This window comes from Chlorocebus sabaeus, chromosome 7, assembly GCF_047675955.1.
Source record: "Chlorocebus sabaeus isolate Y175 chromosome 7, mChlSab1.0.hap1, whole genome shotgun sequence".
Taxonomy (NCBI): Eukaryota; Metazoa; Chordata; class Mammalia; order Primates; family Cercopithecidae; genus Chlorocebus; species Chlorocebus sabaeus.
This window is the reverse complement of record NC_132910.1, coordinates 22,159,921-22,186,454: the sequence shown is the minus strand read 5'-3', so window position 1 is coordinate 22,186,454 and position 26,534 is coordinate 22,159,921. Positions and strand designations below refer to the sequence as shown.

The window sequence follows — 26,534 nt, the reverse complement described above, 5'->3', positions numbered from 1 at the left end:
GTCATGTTTTTAAATACATTTATCTTTTTCACACCAAATTTATCATGAACATTAAGGTAAACCCTCTAATTTTATTTTATTTATTTTAATCAAATTTTTTTAGACAGAGTCTCTATCACCCAGACTGGAGTTCAGTGGCCCTTAAAAGTAAATATAAAAAAGCAAAAGTCACTCAGCTGATGATACGGCAACCCCTCAAATCTTGTTTTCTTCTCACACAGCTTAATATTTGAATTTGTAAGATTCATATTGTGGATCATAAATTCAAACTCCCTTTTGATCACAAATATATTACTAAATAGCACTGGATAGAAGCCATATGAACTTCCCTAAATAAGCAGATAAGACTGTGGCAGATATTATTAGCTATCTACTCAATATCCATTCTCTTTTTTCTGTAACAGGGGTAGATTTTGTTACTATCCTAGATATACTGATCTCATCATTTAAAATTAGAGAGAGAGTTCCCAGCACTTTGGGAGGTCGAGGTGGGCATATCACTTGAGGTCAGGAGTTCGAGACCAGCCTGGCCAACATGGTGAAACCCTGTCTCTACTAAAAATACAAAAAAATTAGCTGGGCATGGTGGCGGACATCTGTAGTCCCAGTTACTTGGGAGGCTGAGGCAGGAGAATCACTTTAACCTGGGAGGTGGAGGTTGCAGTGAGCCGAGATCACGCCACTGAACTCCAGTCTGGGTGATAGAGACTCTGTCTAAATAAATTAGATTAAAATAAATAAAATAAAATAAAATAAAATAGAGGGTTTACCTTAATGTTCATGATAAATTTGGTTTGAAAAAGATAAACACCTTTAAGTGCGTAAGATTGGAAATATATGTTACGTATGGTACTTTACCATGGTTCCTGGAATAGGAATAACCCTCCAGCTAGAACTTTCTACTGAAAGGGCTTTTTAAGCCTTTCCTTTACTTCAGGAAAGTAAGTTTATTCTCAATGATGATCATAATTGTTTTTTAAAGTATTAAAAAAAACTATCATTGTCTGAAAATAAACTCAGTGATACTTTAATCTAGAATATCATCAAAAAATAATTACCTTAAGAGAGGGAGATCATTTATTTTCTAATATACCTATCCTTTCAGCTAATTATGCATTTAAAAGCACTAAGTTAAAGGGGGAAAGCTCAATTCACACAGGATCACTTGCTTATTTTACCACTGTGTTAACAAACTTTTGTGCCTCTTCTTGGGAGGTGCATATCATATACACACATCAACACAGCCATAAAGAACTCTCCAACTAGATATAGTGGAAAAAGGGAGGAAAATTCTATAAACATATAAAAGATAAATCATGATGGATCCCAATTACAAAAAATAATTATACCAATTTTTGATGGAAATAACGTCTCATCATCCAACTGGTCCTGAACCCAAGTCATCAAGTAATCAATATACTTTGGTGCAGAGCACTTTATAGGTTTCTTTATGTTCGTTCCATCTGCCCAATGATACTCATATCTGCATCGGAGAGATAAAAAGCACACAGAAGATTAGTATATACCTATACACAGTGTATATATTTTATGTATCTATATTACTAATGTACACACAGACATGTTTTCAACACTCTGCTCCTCCAAATAAAGATATATTTTTAAATATCCAATGGACTACTTTGCATTTATCACAATTCAAACTAAGTAGATCCCAACAAACTCATGTTTTGTGTTTCTATGCTCTCCTCACATGTCTGAATTTTTCTGCACAGCTGTCATAAACAGCATTTATATTTTAGAAACACACATTATTATAGTAGAAAAACTAGCTTGCTTCCTAGTTCTATGATGACTATTGTACTTTATGGTTGTTTTTCTTCCTTAAAAACCACTTCTCCTTATGCAGTACAATTCTTTTTAACTTGGGGCTTTAAATTTTCAGTTAAGGATAGAGAATGACACAGAAGCACCAAAATAAGATTAATGAGGATGAGAATGATTTCATATTTGAGTACATTTGGCTGAAGAGCTAAACATGTCTTTAAAGAAGGTCCAAAGAAAATTTGCAACCCAAATAAAGGCTTTTGGTATTAGCAGAACACCACCATCCTTTGATTCAATAAACATCTAATATGCACCTTCCATGTAAAAGATACCAAGAACAAGAAACACTAAAATGAAAGACAGACACTTTCCCTACTCTCAAGGAAAATAGGCTAGTAGAAAGGACAGCCTCAAAAGTGAAGATGTAAAAACGGTATGAAAAGTACCCTAAAAGAGGCCAGGCAAGGTGGCTCACACCTGTAATCCTAGCACTTCAGAAGGCTGAGGCGGGCAGATCACTTGAGGTCAGGAGTTCAAGACCAGCCTGGCCAATATGGTGAAACCCCGTCTCTACTAAAAATACAAAAATTAGCCAGAAATCGCTTGAATCAGGGAGGCAGAGGTTGCAATGAGCCAAGATGGTGCCCATCCCAGCCTGAGCAACAGAGCGAGACTCCGTCTCAAAAAAAAAAAAAAAAAACCACAAACCCTAAAAGAGTTACACACACACACACACCCCCCCTGAATTTTGAGATAAGGAAGATGCATACAAGTGAAATTCCAAAGTGGAAAAATCTCTAAACTCAACTAGCATTTAGTATTTTAGTTTCCAAAAGGTTACTTCTGCTGCTTAACCTCTCTCCCTTTGATTCAGTTCTACCCTTGTCCCCAGATTTGGGCTAAATGATAGGTCAGTTAGCCTGGGAAAGGAGATGACAATATATAATAGAAAAATACTACAGGATATTTTAAACAATAACAATTATCTTTGGATAGGATAAGTGAGGATGCTTTCTATTTAATCAGAACTACTTATACCTGAACAATAATATTAAACAAGATATACCTGAATTAAACATCTGTAGACAACCTTACTGCCAAAAGTGGGGCAATAGGGATGACTATCAAGTCCATTTTGAAGGTCTCCAAGGAGATACTTTCCAACAACTCTTGATATTCTGTTTTTACTGTTTAATCACTTTCACAGTCAAAAGCTTCTTTCTAATATAATACTAAAGTTCTTAGTGCAATTTAAGCCTATTGTATCTCCTTGTTTGCTCCTCTTAGGAGATAGAGACCATGAATGGTAAGATTTTAGCCATCATTATGCTTTTTTTTTTTTTTTTTTTTTGAGACAGGATCTTGCTCTGTAGCTTAGGCTGAAGTACAGTGGCAGAGCATAGCTCACTGCACCCTTGAACTCCTGGGCTCAAGCAATCCTCCCACCTTGGCCTCCCAAAGTGCTGAGATTACAGGTGTGAGCCACCATCCCCAGACTGTAATTATTCTTTTTTTTTTTTTTTTTTTTAAGGAGGAGTCTCACTGTCGCCCAGGCTGGAGTGCAGTGGCACGATCTCGGCTCGCTGCAAGCTCCGCCTCCCGGGTTCACGCCATTCTCCTGCCTCAGCCTCCCAAGTAGCTGGGACTACAGGCACCTGCCACCTCGCCCGGCTAATTTTTTGTATTTTTAGTAGAGATGGGGTTTCATCGTGTTAGCCAGGATGGTCTCGATCTCCTAACCTCATGATCCACCCACCTCGGCCTCCCAAAGTGCTGGGATTACAAGCGTGAGCCACCGTGCCTGGCTGACTGTAATTATTCTTAAGAGACAGGGGCACAACCATGTTTACTACCTTATGTGAAGAAACTTTAACATTTTTAACTTTCCCTCACAATCATGTTTTTCATCTTGTCAATCATTTTCAGATGTTTCACATTTATATTTAAATGTAAAAAGCAGAAACAGACAAGGTAAACCAAAGAATCATTTTCAATATTCTGAAGTGTTTTTTAAAAATATTAACTATCTATATCCTAAGGCTTTTTGAAAAATAAAATAATTGTATATTGCTTAGACCTTTAGAGTTTACAACTATGACTCCCTAATCTCTTCTTTTTCTTTCGTTGTGTTTGTATTTACGATGCCTTCCTTCATTCTGTAGCTCTATTTTGCCGCAGTGCCTTTCTCATTTTACCTTTGACAGACTATTCTCTTTGAAATGTATTTCTGTCATCACAGCATGAACTGGTAAACTGCAAACTCCAATGCACAATTTCTTTTTTAATAATAATAAAAATCAGTAACTGAGGGCCAGGCACAGTGGCTCACCCCTGTAAATCCCAGCACTTTGGGAGGCCGAGGAGGGCAGATCATTTGAGGTTAGGAGTTTGAGACCAGCCTGGTCAACATGATGAAATCCTGTCTATATGAAAAATACAAAAACAGCCGGGTATGGTGACATAATCCTGTAATCCCAGCTACTCAAAGAGGCTGAGGCAGGAACATCTCTTGAACCAAGGATGCAGAGGTTGCAGTAAACCAAGATCTCACCACTGCACTCTAGCCTAGGCAACAGAGCAAGATTCTGTCTCAAAAAAAATAAAATAAAAATTTAAAAAACAGTATCTGAGAACAAAGTTCTATGAGCCATGATTCAATACTACTTTGCAAGGGGCTTAGCATTTATTAAGTATTAACAAATGCCTCTCCTAGGCACAATCCATCTGCTGGTAAAAATGAAGAACTATGACAACTACTACATCTTCTTAGCACTAATGACTAGGAAATGTCAAGATTCTCCCCCCTTCAAAAAAAAAAGGAGAAAGGAAGGGAGGGAGGAAGGAAGAAAAGAAAAGAAGAGAAGGAAGAAGAAAAGGGATGTAGAGAAAGAAGAAACAGGAGGAGGGAGAAAGGAAGGAAAAGGAAGAGAGGGAAGCAGGCAGGCAGGAGACCACACAGCTTTAACGTTATGTACGCACGCATGCATGCATACAGGAACAGAGACAAACAGCTCTCACGCCAGAAGAACTGGCTTTCTTAGAAGGCAGTGCTATTTAATTTCTCAAGGTAAAACTGACCATAGAATAGAAAAACTAAAAACATCTATTTTCACAAGTGAAGCTTAACCAAAGTGAACATCAGTAATATTGACAAGAATTAATACTAATACTAGTTTTCCAAAAGTATTTCATTTCTAAATGCCCCCGTTCCTCTAAGAAATCTTCCCAAAATAACAAGTAACAGAAATTCACACTCTACCTTTGACGATAAAATTAGGAGACAACTATGTCTTTAAATCACTTTTTTTTTTGAGACAGAGTCTCACTCTATCAGTCAGGCTGGAGTGCAGTGGCACGATCTCAGCTCACTGCAACCTCACCTCCACCTCCCAGGTTTAAGTGATTCTCGTGCCTCAACCTCCTGAGTAGCTGGGATTACAGATGTGCACCACCACGCCCAGCTAATTTTTCTATTTTTAGTAGAGACGAGATTCACCACGTTGCCCAGGTTGCTCTCAACCTCCTGACCTCAGGTGATGATCTGCCAGTCTCAGCCTCCCAAAGTGCTGGGATTGTAGGCGTGAGCCACCATGTCCAGCCTAAACGACATTATTTTTTAAAGGGGCTATCTTGACTAGACTTTTCAAACAGGCGAGGTTGGGAGTGCGACAGTTCATACAAGTTCAAGTAGGGTGAGGAGAGAACAAAAGACGCACCTGCAACTACAAACCCCATACAAACTCCACAGAAGACGTTGCTCCAAAGTAAACAGTTCCGTGACGGGTAAAAACCACAAACATACTGCTGCAGGAAGAGGTCTAAATGGAGGAAGGGAATTGACAGACACTAGATTTTGAATAGCTCTGCAGCTATACTCATCTCCACGGTCTAGAAAGAAGTGAAGGTTCAAACACAGCTTTGTGTCTTTGCTAGTGTGATCTTCCTTTCTCTTTACTGAGAACTGCCAACTTATTTTACGTCTTCACATGGTATCTCCATATCTTTCCTGAGCTACAATATTATACTTCTGTTACGGGCTCTTTGATCATTTGACTAAATTCTTTGAGTCTATGGCAATGCATAGAGCAATATTTTTATAATGAATGTTGACATATGAGGTAAAAAATATATATGAAAGGCCTTACATTTAGGTACCACTAAATAAATGGTAACTGCCATTGTTATTATTAGTAGAAGTAATAATAAAAGCCAGTTTCCAAAATGTACTGATTCAACCCACATTTTTTGGATGTTAAAACAAGGTAGCAAGCTCTGTCCTTGCACCAAAAGGGAATTAAAAGAGGAAAAAAATCCAACCAGTTAAATAAAACATGTATGAATAGTGTAAGAAATATAACAAACAAATATCATTACAAAGGTAAAAAAGTTAAATAGTCTGATGAAATCAGAAGGCTTTGACAGAGAAGTATTTGAAAAAATACATGAAGATCAGTAAGATTTTTTGAAATATTGACAGAAAATGACAGGAGTGAAATGGGAGAGAAGAAAAATGTCCAAGAGAAGAAGAGAATAAGCAAGCTTCCAGAGAATGTAAGTAATGGAGGGAACAGCAAGGTATTTCCAGTAATCCAGTTAGGATAGACCAGAGAAGACACATAAGCAAACAGAGAAAAGGCAGGATGGAGAGTCACAAAGCCCACGCTAAGGAATCTAGATTAAAAGTCACTGCAAACCTCAGAAAGAGATGCTAAGTAGCAAAAAATTACATGGTCAGAAACCCTATTCTTCTCTAAGAACCGTAAAATAATGTAAAAATAAGAAACTGATCATTAACTATGTCTTACTTTGGGCCAGCTGACATCACTGGACAACTCTCTTCTGTACAGAAGTCTGTGATGGTTCCATAAAGCATGTTGATCTGATTGAAGAAATCCACAGCTGTAAAGCAAATATCAGTTGTAAGTAAAACAAAATGGCTAAATTTAAAATGAAATTTTATTGTACTTGAACAGAATAGGCTTATCAGTGTTCTTTCCCCTACAAAGAACAGGTGAAAACCATACACAGAAGTCTCAATACACTGAAATGAGGAGCTTGTGTTTATCAAACAACTCCCTTGAGAGCAAAACGGCAAGCACAGAGAGGAAGAAATTATTTGCAACATATACAAACAACGAAATCTTTTATCCAGAATATATAAAGAACTCATATAGATCAATAAGAAAAAGACAACACAGCTGAAAAATGTGAGACAGTTTTAAACTGTCACTTCACAAAAGAAATTTCCAGGTGGTCAAATGTCCTGTGAAGAGATGTTGGTAATCACGGAACTACAAATTGAAATGATAGTGGGATGCCGTTCCATAGGCCCCAAAAAGGCTAAAATTTATTTGAAAATGCAACAAGGCAAGAATATCCAACACATTCTTAAAGAAGAACCAGGCTGAGCACGATGCATCGCACCTGTAATCCCAACACATTCACAGGTCAAGGCTGGAGAATCGTTTGAGCCCAAGAATTCAAGACCAGCCTGGGAAACACACTGAGACCTCGTCTCTGCCAATGGGCATGGTGGTGAATGCCTGTGGTTCCAGCTACACAGGAGGCTGAGGTGGGAGGACTCCTTCAGCCCAGGAAGTTAGGCTACAGTGAGCCATGATCACATTACTGCACTCCAGCCTGCGTGACAGAATATGTCTCAGAACAAAAACTAAGGTAAGTACTAAGATTTATAAAGCACAATGAATAGAACAGTATAATTTTAGTAGACCAATGGAACAGAAGAGAGACCTAGGCAATTACAGAAACAGATGCGAACATAGATGAAACATTTGATTTATGGCATAGCCATCACTGCAGAATGAGCAAAGGACAATGTTTTCATAAATATTTCTGAGTCAACTGGTTATTGCTATCAGGAAAAAATAAAACCTGGCCAGGCACAGTTGGCTCACACCTGTAATCCCAACACTTTGGGAGACTGGGGAAAGAGAATGGCTTGAGGCCAGGAGTTCAAGACCAGCCTGGGGAACATAGCAAGACCCCACTTCTGCAAAAATTATTTTAAAAATTAGCCAAGTATGGTGGTGTTCTCCTGCAGTCCGAGCCACACCACTCAGAAGGCTAAGACAGGAGGATTGCTTGAGCCCAGGAGTTCGAGGCTATAGTGAGCTATGATCTCGCCACTGCATTCCAGTCTGAGCCAAAGAATGAGATCTTGTCTCAAAAAAATAAAGTAAAATGAGGCCGGGAGCAGTGGCTCACGCCTGTAATTCCAGCACTTTGGGAGGCTAAGGCAGGCGGATCACCTGAGGTTGGGAGTTCAAGACCAGCCCTGATCAACATGGAGAAACCTTGTCTCTACTAAAAATACAAAATTAGCCTGGTATGGTGGCACATGCCTGTAATCCCAGCTACTTGGGAGGCTGGGGCAGGAGAATCGCTTGAACCTGGGAGGCGGAGGTTGCAGTGAGCTGAGATTGTGTCATCGCACTCCAGCCTGGGCAACAAGAGCGAAACTCCATCTCAACAAAATAAATAAACAAAATGAAATCAAATAAAATTAGACTCTTCACTCATGTCATACCCAAAAAGCAATTCTAAGTAGACTGTACCTCTAAATGTGAAAGGCAAGACAATTAAGTTTAAAAAGAGCATAGGCCAGGCATGATGGCTCACACCTGTAACCCCAGCACTTGGGGAGACCAAGGCCTGGGGAGGATCACTTGAGCCCCAGAATTTGGGACCACCCTGGGCAACACAGTAAAATCCCGCCACTACAAAATATTAAATAATAAATAAATTAGCTGGGCATGGTGGTCATGCCTGTAATCCCAGCACTCTGGAACACTCTAGTAGGCTGAGGTGGGAGGGTCACTTGAGCCAGGGAATTTCCAAGCTGCAGTGAGCCATGATCGTGCCACTGCACTCCAACCTGGATGACAGGGCAAAACTCCCTCAAAAACATAAAAATTTAATTTTAAAAGAAGATAACAAAATATACTAATCATAAAGGAATAGTTTTCAGGTTTCATTAGATTTGTCCCTAGGTTGATATTTTTGATGTTATTTTTTTTTTCCTTTTTGTTCATTTTTCTTTCTTTTGGCCTCTATTTCCTGGTGATGAGATATTCATAACTTTATATTGACCCAAGAGCTGACCACCTCATTAAATTCATCTATTAGTAATAATAATCATGGACTTTTAGATTTTGAACATATTTTCTTTTCCAAAAAGGGATTTTCAGACCAATCAACATATTTACTTTTACTGGCTATAAATGAAAAGAATAATTCTTTCTTCCTTTCCAGTCAGTATATTTTTTATTATTTTTCTTGCCTTACTGAATTGGTTAAGACTCCAGTAACTGGCCAGGTGCGGTGGCTCACGCCTGTAATCCCAACACTTTGGGAGGCCAAGGCAGGTGGACCATCTGAGGTCAGGAGTTCGAGACCAGCCTGAACAATATGGTGAAACCACATTGTTCTACTGAAATATCAAAAATTAGCCAGAGATGACAGTGTGCACCTGTAGTCCCAGCTACTCAGGAAGCTGAGACAGGGGAACTGCTTGAATCCAGGAGGCAGAGGCTGCAGTGAGCCGAGATCACGCCACTGTACTCCAGCCTGGGTGACAGAGCAAGACTCTGTCTCAAAAAAAAAAAAAAAAGGACTCCAGTAACATATTGGTGGCAGATATCCTCGACTCTTTCCTAAATTAAGAAAAAATTTCAACATTTACTATTATACTGTTATAGCTATTCTGCAAACAGATATGCTTTATCAGAAGAAAGTTCTCATCTATTACTTGATAACCCTTTTATTATGAATTGATTTTGAATTTTAACAAATGGTTTTTCTGCATGTATTGCTGTGATATGATTTTTTTTTCTCCTTGATTTTGGTTAATGCAGTGAATTACAATGACCAATTTACATTTTTTTTCTAATTTTTTTTTTTTTGAGGTAGGATCTCACTCTATTGCCCACGCCTGGGGTGCAGTCAGAGCTCACTGGAGCCTCAAACTCCTGGGTTCAAACAATCCTCCCGCCTCAACCTCCTTGAGTAATTAGGACTACAGGCATGCAACACCACAGCTGGTTAACTTTTAAAATTTTTTATAAATAGTGGGATTTAGCCCGCACGGTGGCTCACGCCTGTAATCCCAGCACTTTGGGAAGCTGATACAGGTGGATCACCTGAGGTCAGGAGTTCAAGACCAGCCTGACCAACACGGAGAAATCCCATCTCTACTAAAAATATAAAAGTAGCCGGGCACAGTGGCGCATGCCTGTAATCCCAGCTACTCGGGAGGCTGAGGCAGAAGAATCGTTTGAACCTGGGAGGCAGAGGTTGCAGTGAGCCGAGATCGTGCCATTGCACTCCAGCCTGGGCAACAAGAGCAAAACTCTGCCTCAAAAAAAAAAAAAAAAAAAAAAATTATGGGACTCACTATATTGCCTAAGCTGATTTGAACCCCCTGGCCTCAAGTGATCCCTCCACCTTGGCTTCCCGAAGTACTGGGATTACAGGCATAAGCCACAACCTGAGGCCCCTCAGATGTTAAACTAATCTTTGTATTTCTGGAATAAACTCAACTTAGTCACAATGAATTATATACACTTTTAAAATGTTATTAGATTCAACTCACTAACATTTTTATTATCTACATTCATTTCAAAAGTTAGATGACCTAGTTCCCTTTCTTCTAATGTTCATGTAGAACTCATAAAACTAATATATTTTCCCATTCTTCATAAGAGTCAAACACTGGTGTTATCTCTTCCTTAAATGTTTCATGGACATACTATTGTGGCAAGGTTTTTAAATAGATTGCAATTTTTTTTAAGTTATAAGACTATTCAGATTTTTTATTCTAGCGTTAACTTTGATCAGTTGAAATTTTATAAGAATTCGGTTATTTCAGTTAAACTTTCAAATTTATTGGGATAAATCTGTAACTTGTTCACAATATTCTCTTACAACTTTAAATAAACAATATTCTCTTACAACTTTTAATGTTATGTAAGATCTGGTGTGTATTTCCTTTTTTATTCCTGATATTGGTTATTTGTGCTTTCAGATATTATTAAATAATTAATATTTTAAATTAATATTTTTAAAATATTAAAATATTTTTTTCTTGATCAATCTTACCAGGAGTTATAAATTTTAGACTTTTCAAAGAATTATTATTTTTTTTTGAGATGAAGTCTCATGTTTCACCATGTTGGCCAGGCTAGTCTTGAACTTCTGACCTCAAGCGATCCACCCACCTCCGCCTCCCAAAGTGCTGGGATTATAGGCATGAGTTACCACGCCCAGCCTGATTCCATTTTATGTTTATTTTCTATTTTATTAACTTCTGTTCTTTACTAATAACCTCTTTTAACTTTTTTTTTTTTTTTTTTTTTTGAGATGGAGTTTCACTCTTGTTGCCTAAGCTGGAGAGAAATGGCATAATCTCAGCTCACTGCAACCTCCGCCTCCTGGGTTCAAGCAATTCTCCTGCCTCAGCCTCCCAAGCAGCTGGGACTAGAGGCATTCCTCACCACGCCCAGCTAATTTTTGTATTTTTAGTAGAGATGGGGTTTCGCCATGTTGGCCAGGCTTGTCTCGAACTTCTGATCTCAGGTGATCCACCCACCTTGGCCTCCCAAAGTGCTGGAATTACAGGTATGAACCACTGCACCCGGCCTCGCCTCTTTTAACTTTCTTTGCATTTAATTTGCTGTTGGTTTTCCAACCTAGGAGAATGATGCTTAGTTCATTAACTTTTAATATTTTTTCTTTTCTTTGTTTTTTTTTTTTTTTAGAGACAGAGTCTTGCTCTGTCGCCCAGGCTGGAGTGCAGTGGGGAGATCTCCACTCACTGCAAGCTCCGCCTCCCCGGTTCACACCATTCTCCTGCCTCAGCCTCCCGAGTAGCTGGGACTACAGGCACCCGCCACCACACCCGGCTAATTTTTTGTATTTTTAGTGGAGACGGGGTTTCACTGTGTTAGCCAGGATGGTCTCCATCTCCTGACCTTGTGATCTGCCCGCCTGGGCCTCCCAAAGTGCTGAGATTACAGGCATGAGCCACCGCACCCGGCCTTTTCTTTTCTAATATATGTGTTTATGTAAGGCTCTAAATTTCCTCTAACACAGCTTTAGCTATAATATATCCCATAAGTTTCCATATATAGTATTTTCATCCCCAAATTTCAGTTCAAAATATTTTCTAATTTTCATTGAGATTTGCTTTTTCCAAACATATAGAGATTTCTGTTTACTACTGCTTTCTAGTGAGATTCTACCATGGTCAGAGAATGTATTGGTTTCCATTTTTGAAATTGTACATATATATACTCTTAGATGCTTAGGTCATGTGCTTCTAGGTCAAGTTTGTTAATCATGCTGCTCAAATTTTTCTAACTCCTTACTGATTTTTTCTTCTGCATTTTCGATCTGTTACTGAAAGAGGATTGTTAAAATCTCCCATTATGACCACGGATTTTTTCATGCCTCAGCCTGCCAAGTAGCTGGAACTACAGGGATGCACCACCATGCCTGGCTAATTTTTTTTTGTATTTTTAGTAGAGATGGGGTTTCATCATGTTGGCCAGGATGGTCTTGAACTCCTGAGTTCAAGTGATCCACCCACGTGGCCTCCTCCCAAAATGCTGGGATTACAGACGTGAGCCACTGGGCCTGGCCTCTTAAATTTTCATGAGGTCTAATTTATTTTTTCTTTTAAAAGCACACTTTTGGTTTTGTATATAGAAACTCATCACCAAATCCAAGGTCACATAGATTTTTCTCCTGTGTTGTTGTTTTTTTTCCTAGAAGTTTTATAGTATTGTGTTGTATTTTTAGGTCTATCATTCAATTCATGTTAATTTTTCTGAAAGGTGTAAATCTGTGTCTAGATTTATGTTTCTGCATCTGGATGTCCCAGTGTTCACCGCCATTTGTTGAAAAAATAATCCTTTCTCCGCTGAATTGTCTTTTCTTCTTTGTCAAGATCAGTTGATTCTATTTATATGGACCACTGGTAACTTTCATAACTTCAATTATATTTTTCTGTGTTCCTTTTTTAACATGTGCACTTTGAAATCACATTTAGACATCAAAATAGTGTTATCAGGTAGAGTTCTGACTAATTCGTGAAGCCTGGGGAGAGATCTCAACTACAGTTATGAATGCAAGAGTCCTTGGTGGGTAAATTTTTATTTTATTTGTTTAGAGAAGAGGTCTCCCTATGCTGCCCAGGCTAACCTCGAACTCCTGGGTTCGAGCCATCCTCCCACCTCAGCCTCTGGAATAGCTAGGACTACAGATGTGAACCACCACTCGCAGCTAATTTACTTTATTTTATATTTTTATAGAGACAGGTCTTGCCCAGGCTAGTCTCAAACTCCTGGCCTCAAGTAATCTTCCCACCTCGGCCTCCCAAAATGCTGGGATTATAGCGTGAGCCAATGCACCCAGTCTCTCCTTATATTCTTTAGGATTATTTTTTATTATTCTATTTTTCTCCTGTATTAGCTAAGTAATTATACTTTCACCTATCATTTGGATATAAATCTTTTCAATAATTCCCTTTACTCTTTTATAAACCTGAAATGTTTATTGAATCACTGCCAGTGAGTGGAAGTATCTGTCCTGACTCCAACCCTATTCACCTACTTCATCAAGCGTCATTTGGGAAGATTACTATAAATAAAGAAAATTTTACAGTCCAACACTTCAGTTAAATGCTGTATTTTCAAAGCAGAGTATATCCTAAGCAGATGTTCTAATGCTTCAGTCCAGAACAATTTGTGTCCAGCTGTAGTAAAATCATAGAATTACTGTGAAATTTTAAAAGTTCTCAAAGTTCTAGGTGTTTCAGTAGTACAGTAGTCCCACTTTATCTGTGGTTTCACTATCCATGGTTTCAGTTACCTGTGATCAACCACGGGCTGAAAATATTAAATGGAAATTTTCGGAAATAAACAATATGTAAGTTTTAAATTGTGTGCCATTCTGAGTAATGTGATGAAATTTCACACCATCTCACTCCGTCCACTTGGGATGTGAATCATCCCTCTGTCTAGCTGTATACGTGCCCATTAATCACTTATAGTAGCCACCTTGGTTATCAGAGTGAAGGATTACAAGAAGGGTTAAGTAAAGCACAATAAAATTCTTTTGAAAGAGAGAGACCATATTCACATAACTTTTACTACAGTATAATTGTAACTGTTCTATTTTATTAATAGTTGTTAACCTCTTGCTGTGCTTAATTTTAAATTAATCTTTAATAAATTTTAAATTAAGCTTTATGAATTAAGCTTTATCATAGGTATGTGGTGTACAGGAAAAAACACAGTGTATATAAGGTTCAGTCCTATCACCGGTTTCAGGAATCCACTGGTCATCTTGGAATGTATCCCTAGCAGATAAGGGAAGTACAGACACTCAGTTGTGGCAACTGAGAAAGAGACAGAATACAGACAGAAAATGATTATTTGCTTTTATATTTAAAAGTCGGAATCTACTATACTACAGAAGCTCTATACAGCCATCCTTACATTTTAAACATGAGTAAATGAACTCTCAAATTTTACAAAAAGGCACAAATTCGTACAAAAAGAACATACACATATATTGGAGATTTGTTCTGAATATTGTCTTGGAGATGACACAGAACCATCTTGGAAATACGACAGGCCTCATCAATAAAGCAAATAAATCACTTTATTTCAAATAACTAGACTCTCTTGGTCCAGGAGGATAATCACATAATAATAACATGGCTCTTGTGTAAATGCTGTCACAGTAAGTTTTAAGACATCATAATAAAATCTCCTGGTTCCTAAAAGGTATTAGAGGAGGGGCCACTCAATTTATAAATTCCATGACATAGTTCAAATTATAATAAGAGGCCATCAAATATAAGAAAAATACTGTTTTGCATTTTCTTAAAGCCTAGACATTTTGCGTATGCTTTCAATTAAATTTCATTTTATTTTTACTAAATTCAAATCAATTTCCTTCAATTATAAAATTCTAATTTTTTTTTTTCCACTAATGTTGAAAAACCCTGAACCTTTTATTCCTCAACTTCCTCTGGCTTAATTCCCAAGAATATAATTACTATTCATATGTTATTCTCTGTAGGAGTTAAGAACATCTTATAAATATATTTTACTAATTTCATAAGATCACTACTTGATGTCTTTTTTTAAAAAATAAGCACAATTGGCCGGGCGTGGTGGCTCACACCTGTAATCCCAGCACTTTGGGAGGTCGAAGCAGGTGGATCATAAGGTCAGGAGTTCAAGACCAGCCTGACCAACATGGTGAAACCCCATCTCTACTAGAAATACAAAAATTAGCCGGACATGGTGGTGCATGCCTATAATCCCAGCTACTCAGGAGGCTGAGGCAGAAGAATCGCTTGAACCCAGGAGGCAGAGGTTGCAGTGAGCCGAGATCGTGTCACTGCACTCCAGCCTGGGCGACAGAGCAAGACTCCATCTCAAAATAAAAATTAAAAAAAGCACAATTAGACAAATAACTGAGTGTGCCACTGAAAAAGGCAATTTACCATAGTGGTTGACTCCATAGACTCTGAAATTCTATAGCTGTATATTTGAGCCCAGGCTCTGCCATTTAATAGCTATATGACCTAGGCAATTTACTAATTATCTCAACTTAATCTATTAAACCGAAATAATAATCATACCTACATCGTAAGGTTATAAAGATAAAATAAAATCATCCATATAGAAAGGAGAGTGACGTGTCTATACAGTGTTTGATAAATGAAAAATTATTATTGTAATGAAGATAGTAAATCTATGCTTTATATTAAAATAGGAAACAAGGTTTCATAAAATTCCATATTCAGAAATAAAATAACAAGGACTGGATGTGGTGACTAGTGCCTGTAATCCTAGCACCATGAAAGGCTGAGACAGAAGGATCACTTGAGGTCAGGAGTTCAAGACCATCCTGGACAACATAGTGAGAGCCCCATCTCTACTAAAACATGTTTGTAAATGAGTTAGGCATGATGGTATGTGCCTACAGTCCTAGCTATGCTAGAGGCTAAGGGTGGGAGGATTGCTTGAGCCCGGGTGCTCAAGGCTGCAGTGAGCCATAACTGTGCCATTGTACTCCAGCCTTCCAGCCTGGGTGACTGAGTGAGACCCTGTCTCAAAAAATAATAATAAAGTAACATGAAGGTTAAAGTTAGATTATCACTCTTTTATGGTGTTAGCTTGCTAACTAAATCCTAGAAGGGATAGCACCAACACTCATCAACAATGAGGCTATTATCCTAATTCATAGTCTACTGAGAAATAGAAAGGCTACTTACTGTTAACTGCAACCCATTCATTTAGATCTTCCCCCTCAGGAAGCATGACAGCCATCCGAAGGTTGCCACTGCCAAGTGTGGCTTCTGCATGTTTTAAGAGCTCATACTGGTGAGAGCCCTCTGGAATGTTCTTCTTTGGTTTAAAAGTTTTAGAAGAGCGACTACCACTATGAATAGAAAATAAAAAAAAGGAGTTTAATATTTAAGGCATGACATTCAACAGGGTCATTCACCAAGCATTAGACCTAAACTGTATTGGCTTAAATCCCAGCAATATAATTGCTGTAACTACTGTGCTCTCCATTCAAAACTCCTACAAACTTTCTCTGCTGTCTCTAGTTAACTCATAAAAAGAAAAAGTTTTTAAGCTGTAACTAACACCTCTTCTCAATAAATTAATGACTCAGGATTATAAATTGTAATCTAAAAAACAAAAAAAAACTTCCATGATAAGTTTTAGTTATTTTATTCCTTTCACTCCTATTCTAAGTCTCTCATTCTAATAAAATAAATTTGTTTCCTTCTTAAAAGAAATACAAAGACACAATTCGATATCAATAAAACATAAAAATTCTGGAACAAGAAAAAAAAGCTACTTGTTCAGCCAGGCACAGTGGCTCATGCCTGTAATCCCAGCATTTTGGGAGGCAGACGCAGGCGGATCACCTGAGGTCAGGAGTTGGAGACCAGCCTGGCCAACATGGCGAAACCTCATCTCTATTAAAAATGCAAAAAAATTAGCCAGGCTTGGTGGCGGGTCCCTGTAATCCCAGCTACTCGGGAGGCTGAGGCAGGAGAATCGCTTGAACTCGGGAGGCGGAGGGTGCAGTGGGCCAAGATTGTGCCACTGCACTCTAGCCTGGGCGGCAGAGTGAGACTACATTTCAAAAAAAAAAAGAAAGAAAAGCAAAGCTACATGTTTTTCTACCCAATTATAGGAAGTATCAGTAATCAATTTTAGTCCAGAATTCTGGTTAAGCAGTTAAGTAGCTAGACATTAGTATGGCTGGTTTGCTCAAATTTCTGAATGCTTACGCACATACAGAGATACAGACACAAGCACACACAGCGAATGTGTATGTGTATATATACACATAAATTTGTTTAATGGATCAACTGAAACTAGGCTTCAAGGTGGTTTTAACAGTTTTTAAGAGAGCTGGGCACCTCTAGTTCCAGCTACTCAAGAGGATGAGGTGGGAGGATCCCTTGAGGTTATAGTGCACTATGATCACACCTGTGAATAGACACAGCACTACCATTTGGGCAACAGAGCAAGACCTCCATCTCTGAGGAAAAAAAAAAAAAAAAAAAGAGGCGGAAAGCTGAGTGTGGTGGCTCACACTGGTAATCCCAGCTACTCGGGAGGCCAGAGGCAGGAGGACGGCATCAGGCCAGGAGTTCGAGACCAGCCTGGGCAACACAGTGAGACCCCCCCCGCCATCTCTAAACAAAAATGTTTAAAAATTAAGTCAGATGTGATGGTGCAGCCTGTAGTCCAGCTAGGGACTAGGGAGGCTGAAGCCAAAGGACAGCTTAAGACCAAGGAGTTCAAGACTGCAGTAAGCAATGATGACGCCACTCTACTCCAGCCTGGGCAACAGAATGAGGCCCCTCTCCTTAAGAAAAAAGAAAAGAAAAAATAGAGGGGGGATTTTTAAATCTTCTGTTAATGCTAGCAAATTTTTATCAAATTAGGCGTCACCCCCGTCCATTATTCTCCTTCACTTCTTATGAAAAGAAACAGACTGGAAAAAGAGGCTAGATAAGTGGGAACTTTAATGTTATTAAATTCACATCATCAAAAACATCTAGGCATTTGAACATATGAATATGAAAGAGGAATTCAAAAAAAACTACATAAACGATGGTGACACTTTCCAGAGTCTGCAAAGCTTTTCACTCTACCTCCTCTCAAGTTTTCACCCCTCACCCCAATCCTTCCCTCTTTCCTTAAGATAAACCAGTAGTTCTCAACCCCCAGCTGCATTATTATAATCATCTGAGGAGCTGTCAAAAAGTATTGAGGATCTTGAAATAAAATAAGAATCTACCAGTCAACCCGAATACCCAATTCAAGTAACAGGTATTTTTCATTGTAAAGTACATGCATTCTCATTTAAATGTAGGTCTCTCCACAGGTGTTTAATTAGAATTAAACTGATGTTCCTCAACTCTAACACCACCCTCTCCTAAAGGATCACTTTAAAAACACTCATCACAGAGCTGGGCACAGTGGCCCACACCTATAATCCCAGCACTTTGGGAGGCCGAGGCGGGCGGATTGCTTGAGCCCAGGCCAATCTGGGCAACACGGCGAAACTGTCTACAAAAAATACAAAAATTAACCAAGGGTGGTGGCGCATGCTTGTAACCCCAGCTACTCAGGAGGCTGAGGTGGGAAGATCACTTGAGCCCAGGAAGTCGAGGATACAGTGAACCGAGATCATGCCACTTCTTCCCAGCCTGGGTGATAGAGCAAAACCCTGTCTAGAAAAATAAAAGTAAAAAATTGACCCAGCACAGTGGCTCTTGCCTGTAATCCCAGCACTTTGGGAGGCCGAGGTAGGAGGATCGCCTGAACCTAGGAGTTCAAGACCAATCTGGGCAACACAGTAGGACTCCCTCTCTAAAAAATATATTTAATTTTTTTTTTCAACCAGAGAATCAGAAGCTAAAAGAAAAAAAACTAAAAATAAAAACACTCATTAGATTATGATACATCTCTGCTTAGAACCACTCAGTGACTTTCCAGTGCAAAAGTGTAAATCCAAAGGTCAAATATTAGATATAGTCAAGCTCTAGACCCACACTAGAATTCAGAAATTCTTCAGTTTAATGAGACAATGTATTAAACACCAAATTTGCTCCAAGCATCTCTAAAATATAATTATAAAAATATAAATGTTAGCTATGGCAGTACATGCCTGTAGTCCCAACTACTGGGAAAGCTGAGGCAGGAGCATTGCTAGAGAGCAGGAGTTTGAGACCAGCCTAGGTAACACAGTGAGGCTCTGCCTCCAAAAAATAAAAATAAAATGAAATTTAAAAATTTATTTATATAAATATAAATGGTAATAATATAAATAGATGCATGCCTACCAAGCTTGAAACTTACTTCATTTTCCTCTTTCTAATACTTTAACAAAATTTTGCATAAGACACACACTTCACTGGGCATGGTGGCTCCCGCCTGTAATCCCAGAACTTTGGGAGGCTGAGGCGGATGGATCACCTGAGGTCGGGAGCTCAACAGTCTGGTCAACATGGCAAAACCCCGTCTCTACTAAAAATACAAAAATTAGCCAGGCGTGGAGGTGAGCAACTATAATCCCAGCTACTCCAGAGGTTGAGGCAGGAGAATCACTTGAACCTGGGAGCTGGAGGTTTCAGTGAGCAGAGATCGCACCACTGCACTCCAGCCTGGGTCAGAGAGTGAGACTCTGTCTCCAAAAAAAGAAAATCTGCCAGGCACAATGGCTCACACCTATAACCCTAGCACTTTGGGAGGTTGAGGTGGGTGGATCACGAGGTCAGGAGATCGAGACCAGCCTGGCCAACATGGTGAAACCCTGTCTCTACTAAAAACACAATAATTAGCTGGGCATAGTGGCGCATATCTGTAATTCCAGCTATTCAGGAGGCTGAGGCAGGAGAATTCCTTGAACCCAGGAGGCGGAGGTTGCAGTTAGCCGAGATCACGTCACTGCACTCCAGACTGGGTGACACAGCAAGACTCCGTCTCAACCAAAAAAAAAAAAAAAAAAAAAAAAAAAGAAAGGAAAAGAAAAGAAAAAATAAAATCTGAGTTCAATTTTGTGAAGGCCAACTTTGACACACATTAGTTATTATCTCAGGCAAACTACCTAACTTTCCAGAGCCTATTTTTTCTTTAGCAGTGACAGCCTAATAAAAATAACAAAACATGAACACTACCTGTATTATAGGATAGTTGCAAAATGAGAGGATATATGCAACATTTAGTATCTTCATTATCCTTTCTTTTCTTGAACCACAATGACTCACAGAAAGAAATGGTAGTGCAATGCTAAAACTCCAAATCCTACTCTATCCCTCAAGACTGAATGGGGGAAAATATAATTAGTTCAGAAAGAAATAACTGTCATACATCAAGTTTAAAAGAAAAATTTTTTAATTTCTGGGTTTTCTTTTTTTGGGGGGGCAGGGGGAGGTGCTATGCCCTATGCTGACCACAAGGTTCAAGCGATCTTGGAATAATCTTAGCGTTAGATTGGAAATCAGGAAAACAAGGTTCTACTCCCCATTTTGCAATTTTCTTTTGTTTTCTTATTTAAGTCAGAGTCTGGCTCTGTCAACCACAGGCTGCAGTGCAGTGGCGTAATCTTGGCTCATTGAAACTTCCGCCTCCCAAGTTCAAGCGATTCTCCTGCCTCAGCCTCCCAAGTAGCTGGGATTATAGACATGTGCCATCATGTCCAGATAATTTTTGTATTTTCAGTAGAGACAGGGTTTCACCATGTTATTCAGGCTTGTCTCGAACTCCTGAACTCAAGTGATCCGCCCACCTTAGTCTCCCAAAGTGCTGGGATGACAGGCATGAGCCATCATGCCCAGCCTGCAATTTTCTTCTTATGTTACTTAAGAAACCACAAATTATCATCTGGGCTTCCACTTTTTTTTATTTTGTTTTTTAAGAGTTTGGAAAATGACTTTTTACAAAAGTGTATCATTTAGGGATTAGATGTTTGTAAATGTTTTTAGTTCCCTGCAGCCTCTTGACTCTCTTCTCTGTTCCTCATTTCCACATACATTTATACTTTCAAATGCTTTCAAGTCCTGCATCTAATTTTCCTTCCGTCTAACCCGTCTGCTTTATTACTGCAGAATATGCTAACCACTTAACACTTTTTAAAAATACTCTTTTAAAAGTCTTTGTTAGGTTTTTTTCAGCTGCTACCTGAATCTTCTCTTACCCGAATCCACCCAACTGGGAAATGGTGGTGGTCAATAACACTCCTCATTCCCAGGTCAAAAGACCTCTGACAGGCCAGGCAAGGTAGCTCACGCCTGTAATCCCAGCACTTTGGGAGGCTGAGGCAGGCAGATCACTTAAGGTCAGGAGTTCAAGACCAGCCTGGCCAACATGGTGAAACCCCATTTCTGCTAAAAACACAAAAATTAGCCGGGCATGGTGGCAGACGCCTGTAATCCCAGCTACTCAGGAGGCTGAGGCAGGAGAATCGCTTGATCCCAGGAGGCAGAGGTTGCAGTGAGCCGAAATCACACCACTTCACTCCAGGCTGGGCAACAAGGCAAGACTCTATCTCCAAAAAAAAAAAAGACCAACTGACAGAATTTTCAAATTCAAAAGCACAAATACCCAAGCATGTACACAGAAGTCCTCATCAGTGAGTACAAGCTCTTGTAGCAACACTGTATGCCCAAATGCATATATCTCACATATTTTAAGATATATGAATGCAAATCTTCACAAAAATTTTCAAAAACATAAAGCATGTTGCCCTCTCACCACACCTACCTCAGAAGAAATTACAGTTTCTAGTATCTGGTAAAAGCATCAGGAAGTTTTGTGCCTGTTTTTGTTTGCTTTTACACAATAGCACCATAATGTAGTGTACTTAATAATGTTTTTCATTTAACATATCCAGAAGACTGTTATATTTAAGATACAAGTAGATCTACTTTATTCATTCTAAAGACTGAAATAGCATTTCCTTATATAGATTATATCATAATATAGCTTGATCAGTCCTTTATTAAAAACATTTAGGTTGTTTCCTCTAGTCATCTGCTACCACAAACAATATTGCAGTAGGCATCCTTGTGTGTGTGCATATATGAAGGATAAATTCCTAGAACTGCTATTCTAAAGAGCAGTTACATGTTTAAATTTTATATAGTGCCTGTTTTTTCACCAAATAAATTGTACCCTTTTACAATCCCACTAACAATGTATGGGAGCAGCTACAACATATGAGTCTTAAAGGACAGGTATTAGACTACTAATTTCTCTTGTACAGCTTCCAACACAGCATCCTAACTATGGAGAATGTGTTTTGTTTTGTTTGTTTGTTTGTTTGTTTGAGATAGGGTCCTGCCCTATTGCCCAGGCAGGAATGCAGGGGCATGATCAATGGCTCAAGTGATCCTTCCACCTCAGCCTCCTGAGTAGCTGTGACTACAGGTATACGCCACCACACCCAGCTAATTTTTTGTATTTTTATTAGAGATGAGGTCTCACTTCGTTGTCCAAGCTGGTCTCGAACTGCTAGGCTCAAGCAATCCTCCCATCTTGGCCTCCCAAAGTGCTGGGAATACAGGCATGAGCCACCATACTCAACCACTATGGAATGCTTTCTAACTAGAATGTGAACGATGTATTACATATTAGAGGTATAATATTAAGAATTCATAGCATTACTCCACTGCTTTCCAAATAAATGTCCATGATATTCACATTTGTTTTCCCACTCTTACTCGTATTTGAAGGCAAATCAATTTTTAGAGCAGGACAGGGTGATTTGTCTAGTAAACAACTTAGTCCTAGAGATAGCTCTGAATACGTATCTCTTAGTCTTCCAATTTATCTTTTGCAAATTTCAACATCATTTATTTTCTCTTTGAGACTCTAAAACAGTGGCTCCCAACCTTTTTGGCACCAGGGACCAGTTTCACAGAAGACAGTTTTTCCACTTGCTGGCTGCTCACCTCCTGCTGTGAGGCTCAGTTCCTAACAGTTTTTGTTTTTGTTGTATTATCCCTATTTTGTTTTCTGTACCAGATACCTATATATTGACACTGAAGAATATGTAAATTTATTCAAAATTAAAAGCAAATTATTTGTAACACAAATGATTATAAAATAAATGATTTTTGTCACAAATCATGTATTTGTGTCAACAGCTTCATCTCTTCAAGGTTAAGTGAGTTATTAATCTAACTACAGCTAGCTAAATGGCAGAACCAAGGTCTCGAAGAAGTTACTGTGACTGAGTCTCAGCTTCCTCATCTATAAAATGGAGATAATAATACCTACCTTACTACTAAAACTTATGGTAAGAACTTCACTACTATTAGTTCTCTTTGCTCCGCCTTTAGGTACTAACCTGTCATTCACATCAGTAGCTCCTTCCATAGGTCTAAGTCCAACACTACAGATCAGGTATTCGATAAATACTTGTTAATTGATAGTTCCAGTCAACTTCAGGCTGAGAACTCCTACATCAGGATAATAATGATGATTAATATTAACTAACATTTACTGCAAGCTTTGTACTGAGAATATATACGTGCAATACATCTCATTTAATCCCCGTAACTCTGATATACATGCTATTATTTTTCTTTATTTTATGGATGACAAATCTAAGGCTTTAAAGTACTTACATACCCTGCTCAAGATTATAAAAGTGGTAAATTAAGGAGCCAAAATTTAAATTCAGGATTTAAATCTCTAAAGTCCATTCCTTTTTTTTTTTTTTTTTTTTTTGAGACAGAGTCTTGCTCTGTCACCCAGGCTGAAGGGCTGTAACCCAATCTTGGCTCACCCACTTCCTGGGTTTAAGCGATTCTCCTGCCTCAGTCTCCTGAGTAGCTGGGACTACAGGCACCCGCCACCATGCCCAGCTAATTTTTGTATTTTTAGTAGAGACAGGGTTTCTCCATGTTGGCCAGGCTGGTCTCGAACTCCTGACCTCAGGAGATCTGCCCACCTCAGCCTCCCAAAGTGCTGGGATTATAGGCATAAGCCACAGCGCCCGGCCTAAAGCCCATTCTTTTACCCACTACCCAACATTACTCAATGCTTTACCTTTAGCTTCTACTAAATTATTTCTAACAATTTTCTCCCTTTTTCACCATATTTTACTCAAGTCATTCATGAACAACACAAGGCTAATTTATATCAACAGAGTTATTAATAGCCGCCTTTTTTTTTTCTTATTTTTAAAAAGTTCTTTTTTTCTTACCCTTGTCTCCACCCCTTTGTAATTTTATTTGTGTATTTTTTTGAAGACAGGGTCTCACTCTGTCACCTAGGCTGGAGTGCAGTGGCACAAACACAGCTCACTGTAGCCTCGACTTCCTGAGCTCAAACGATCTTTCTACCTTAGCCTTCCACCTCAGCCTGCCAAGTAGTTGGGACCACAGGTTCACGTCACCATGTCCAGCTAATTTTCTTGTTGTTGTATTTTTCTATAGGGAGGAAGTCTCACTTTGTTGCCCTGGCTGGTCTCCAACTCCTGGGCTCAAGTGATCCTCCCACATTCACCTCCCAAAGTGCTGGGAATAGATACATCTTAATCTTCAAACCACCTATTTCCCCTCCTCATACCTTCTCTAATTTATATGAATACTCAGCACATACTCTGACAGTAAGGAAAATTAAAATTCTACCCTACACCAACTTCCCCCAAATGTTGCCAAACACATCCATGCTTTCAGAAAGGCAGATATCCATCTGCAAAAAAATGTTAGAAGCTGTCAAAATAGAATGTGTTCTAGAAATAATAAGACTAAAAGCTAAAGGCTAAAAGCTATGAGTATTGAAAAGATAACCTTGTTTCAAGACAGACAGCAGTCTGAACAGACATCTACTTACATTTCTGCCTATAATCCCTTTTAAATCACTATTATTAGTGGCAGGTGGCATTCCTACTATTGTTACTGTTAGGAGAGTAAGAAATCCTTAACACAGCTGGAAAAAAACAAAGAATGCTATCTGCTATCTGCAGTTCAGAAATTGGGGAATTCTTACAAGATTAAAAAGTTGATGAGACACAGTGACTGAGAAGTCAGAAAACCTAGCTTAGATATGCCCAGTAGAGGTCTCTATGAAGGTAACAGTGATTCTACTGTGCTCCAAACTCAGAATCCAGACTACGGGAGAGGACCCTGAGGGGATCTCCAGAAGATTATAGGGAAACTTAACCCAGGGTCTTTGCACAAGTGAATCCCAATACCCTTCTGACTGGTCTTTTTCTGAGAAGTAGGCAAGCACAGCCTAAGCTGAAGCTCAGAGCATGGTGGAGGGAGGGATTTTAACCATCTCCCCAGCAGGCAGGGGAACTTGGCAGTCAAAAGAGAACCTACTGGCATACCTCTGTACAGTAGGCAGCGGTTCCTACTCCTTCCTGTCACCAGAGGGAAGCTCCCATAATCAGACTATTCACCAAGAAGCAAACCAATATCCTCAAACACTCAAGTTGAGCAGACAATCCCAAATCACTAAATATTCCAGGAAAACCACCACCATGAAAGAACTACTCAACAATATATCCAATGCTAACGAAAACCAAGAAGAACATATTAAATATAATCAATATCTTTAGAAATAACAGAGACACTTATATTCAAAAACAGGCAATTATGAAAAGAAACCATCAGGGAAGGATGGAGAAGCTGAAGTTCTCCTTAAGCAAGTGGTGTTAAGAGATATTAACTGCAGTGAGGGGAATTGAAAAATTAAAGAATTCTGGTAAGATTAAAAAGTTGACTTTTTAATATAATTCACTGCGGAGATGGTTACTAAAAAACTGTGTTAAACAGTGCACTCTAAATGGGCGATTTGTAAGGTATGTGACTATGTCTAATTAAGCATTTTTTAAGGCACAAAAAAATATATAATTGACGTTATAAAAGTGAACAGTGGACCATACAAATAGAGTCAACTGATACTGACAAAACAGGAAAGGCAATTCAATGCGGAAAGGATGATCTTTTTTTTTTTTTTTTTTTTTTTTTGAGGTGGAGTCTTGTTCTGTCGCCCAGGCTGGAGTGCAGTGGCACTATCTCGGCTCACTGCAAGCTCCGCCTCCTGGGTTCACGCCATTCTCCTGCCTCAGCCTCCCGAGTAGCTGGGACTACAGGCGCCTGCCACCACGCCCGTCTAATTTTTTTGTATTTTTAGTAGAGATGGGGTTTCACCGTGTTAGCCAGGATGGTCTCGATCTCCTGACCTCGTGATCCACCCATCTCGGCCTCCCAAAGTGCTGGGATTACAGGCTTGAGCCACCGCGCCCGGCCAGGATGATCTTTTCAACAAGTGGTAGTTCTCTACTGCTTGGGACACTGGGACATCCAGAGGCAAAAACATAAATCTAGACACAGATCTTACACCTTTCACAAAAATTAACATGAATTAGATGATAGACCTAAAACTACGACACAATACTATAAAACTTCTAGAAGAAAACAGAAGAAAATCTATGTGACCTTGAATTTGATGAGTTTCTAGATACAAAAAACCATCTTATGAAAGAAAATATTTATAAATTAGACTTTATTAAAAGTTTAAAATTCTCCTCTGTGGCTGGGTACAGTGGTGCACGGCAGTAATCCCAGCACTTTGGCAGGCCAAGGTGGGCAGATCACTTCATCTCAGAAGGTCAACACCAGCCTGGGCAATATGTCAAAATCCTATCTCTACAAAAAATTC

The 26,534-nt window shown here is 39.0% G+C and overlaps 1 protein-coding gene across 2 annotated transcripts in view; it reads right to left on the bottom strand.

Annotated features, from left to right (window-relative positions):
* MOB1B (MOB kinase activator 1B) overlaps positions 1-26,534 on the bottom strand; it is a 90,358-nt gene that overhangs the window by 12,231 nt on the left and 51,593 nt on the right. Inside the window, exons 2-5 of one of the 2 annotated variants that reach the window (XM_007998829.3) lie at positions 23,206-23,317; positions 16,097-16,263; positions 6,591-6,684; positions 1,350-1,483 (exon numbers count right to left, since the gene is read on the bottom strand). In XM_007998829.3, the coding sequence (XP_007997020.1) occupies positions 1,350-1,483; positions 6,591-6,684; positions 16,097-16,263; positions 23,206-23,234 (424 nt within the window). In that variant the 5' untranslated portion in view covers positions 23,235-23,317. The remainder of the gene's footprint in view (positions 1-1,349; positions 1,484-6,590; positions 6,685-16,096; positions 16,264-23,205; positions 23,318-26,534) is intronic. The other variant, XM_007998830.3, reaches the window with a different exon arrangement.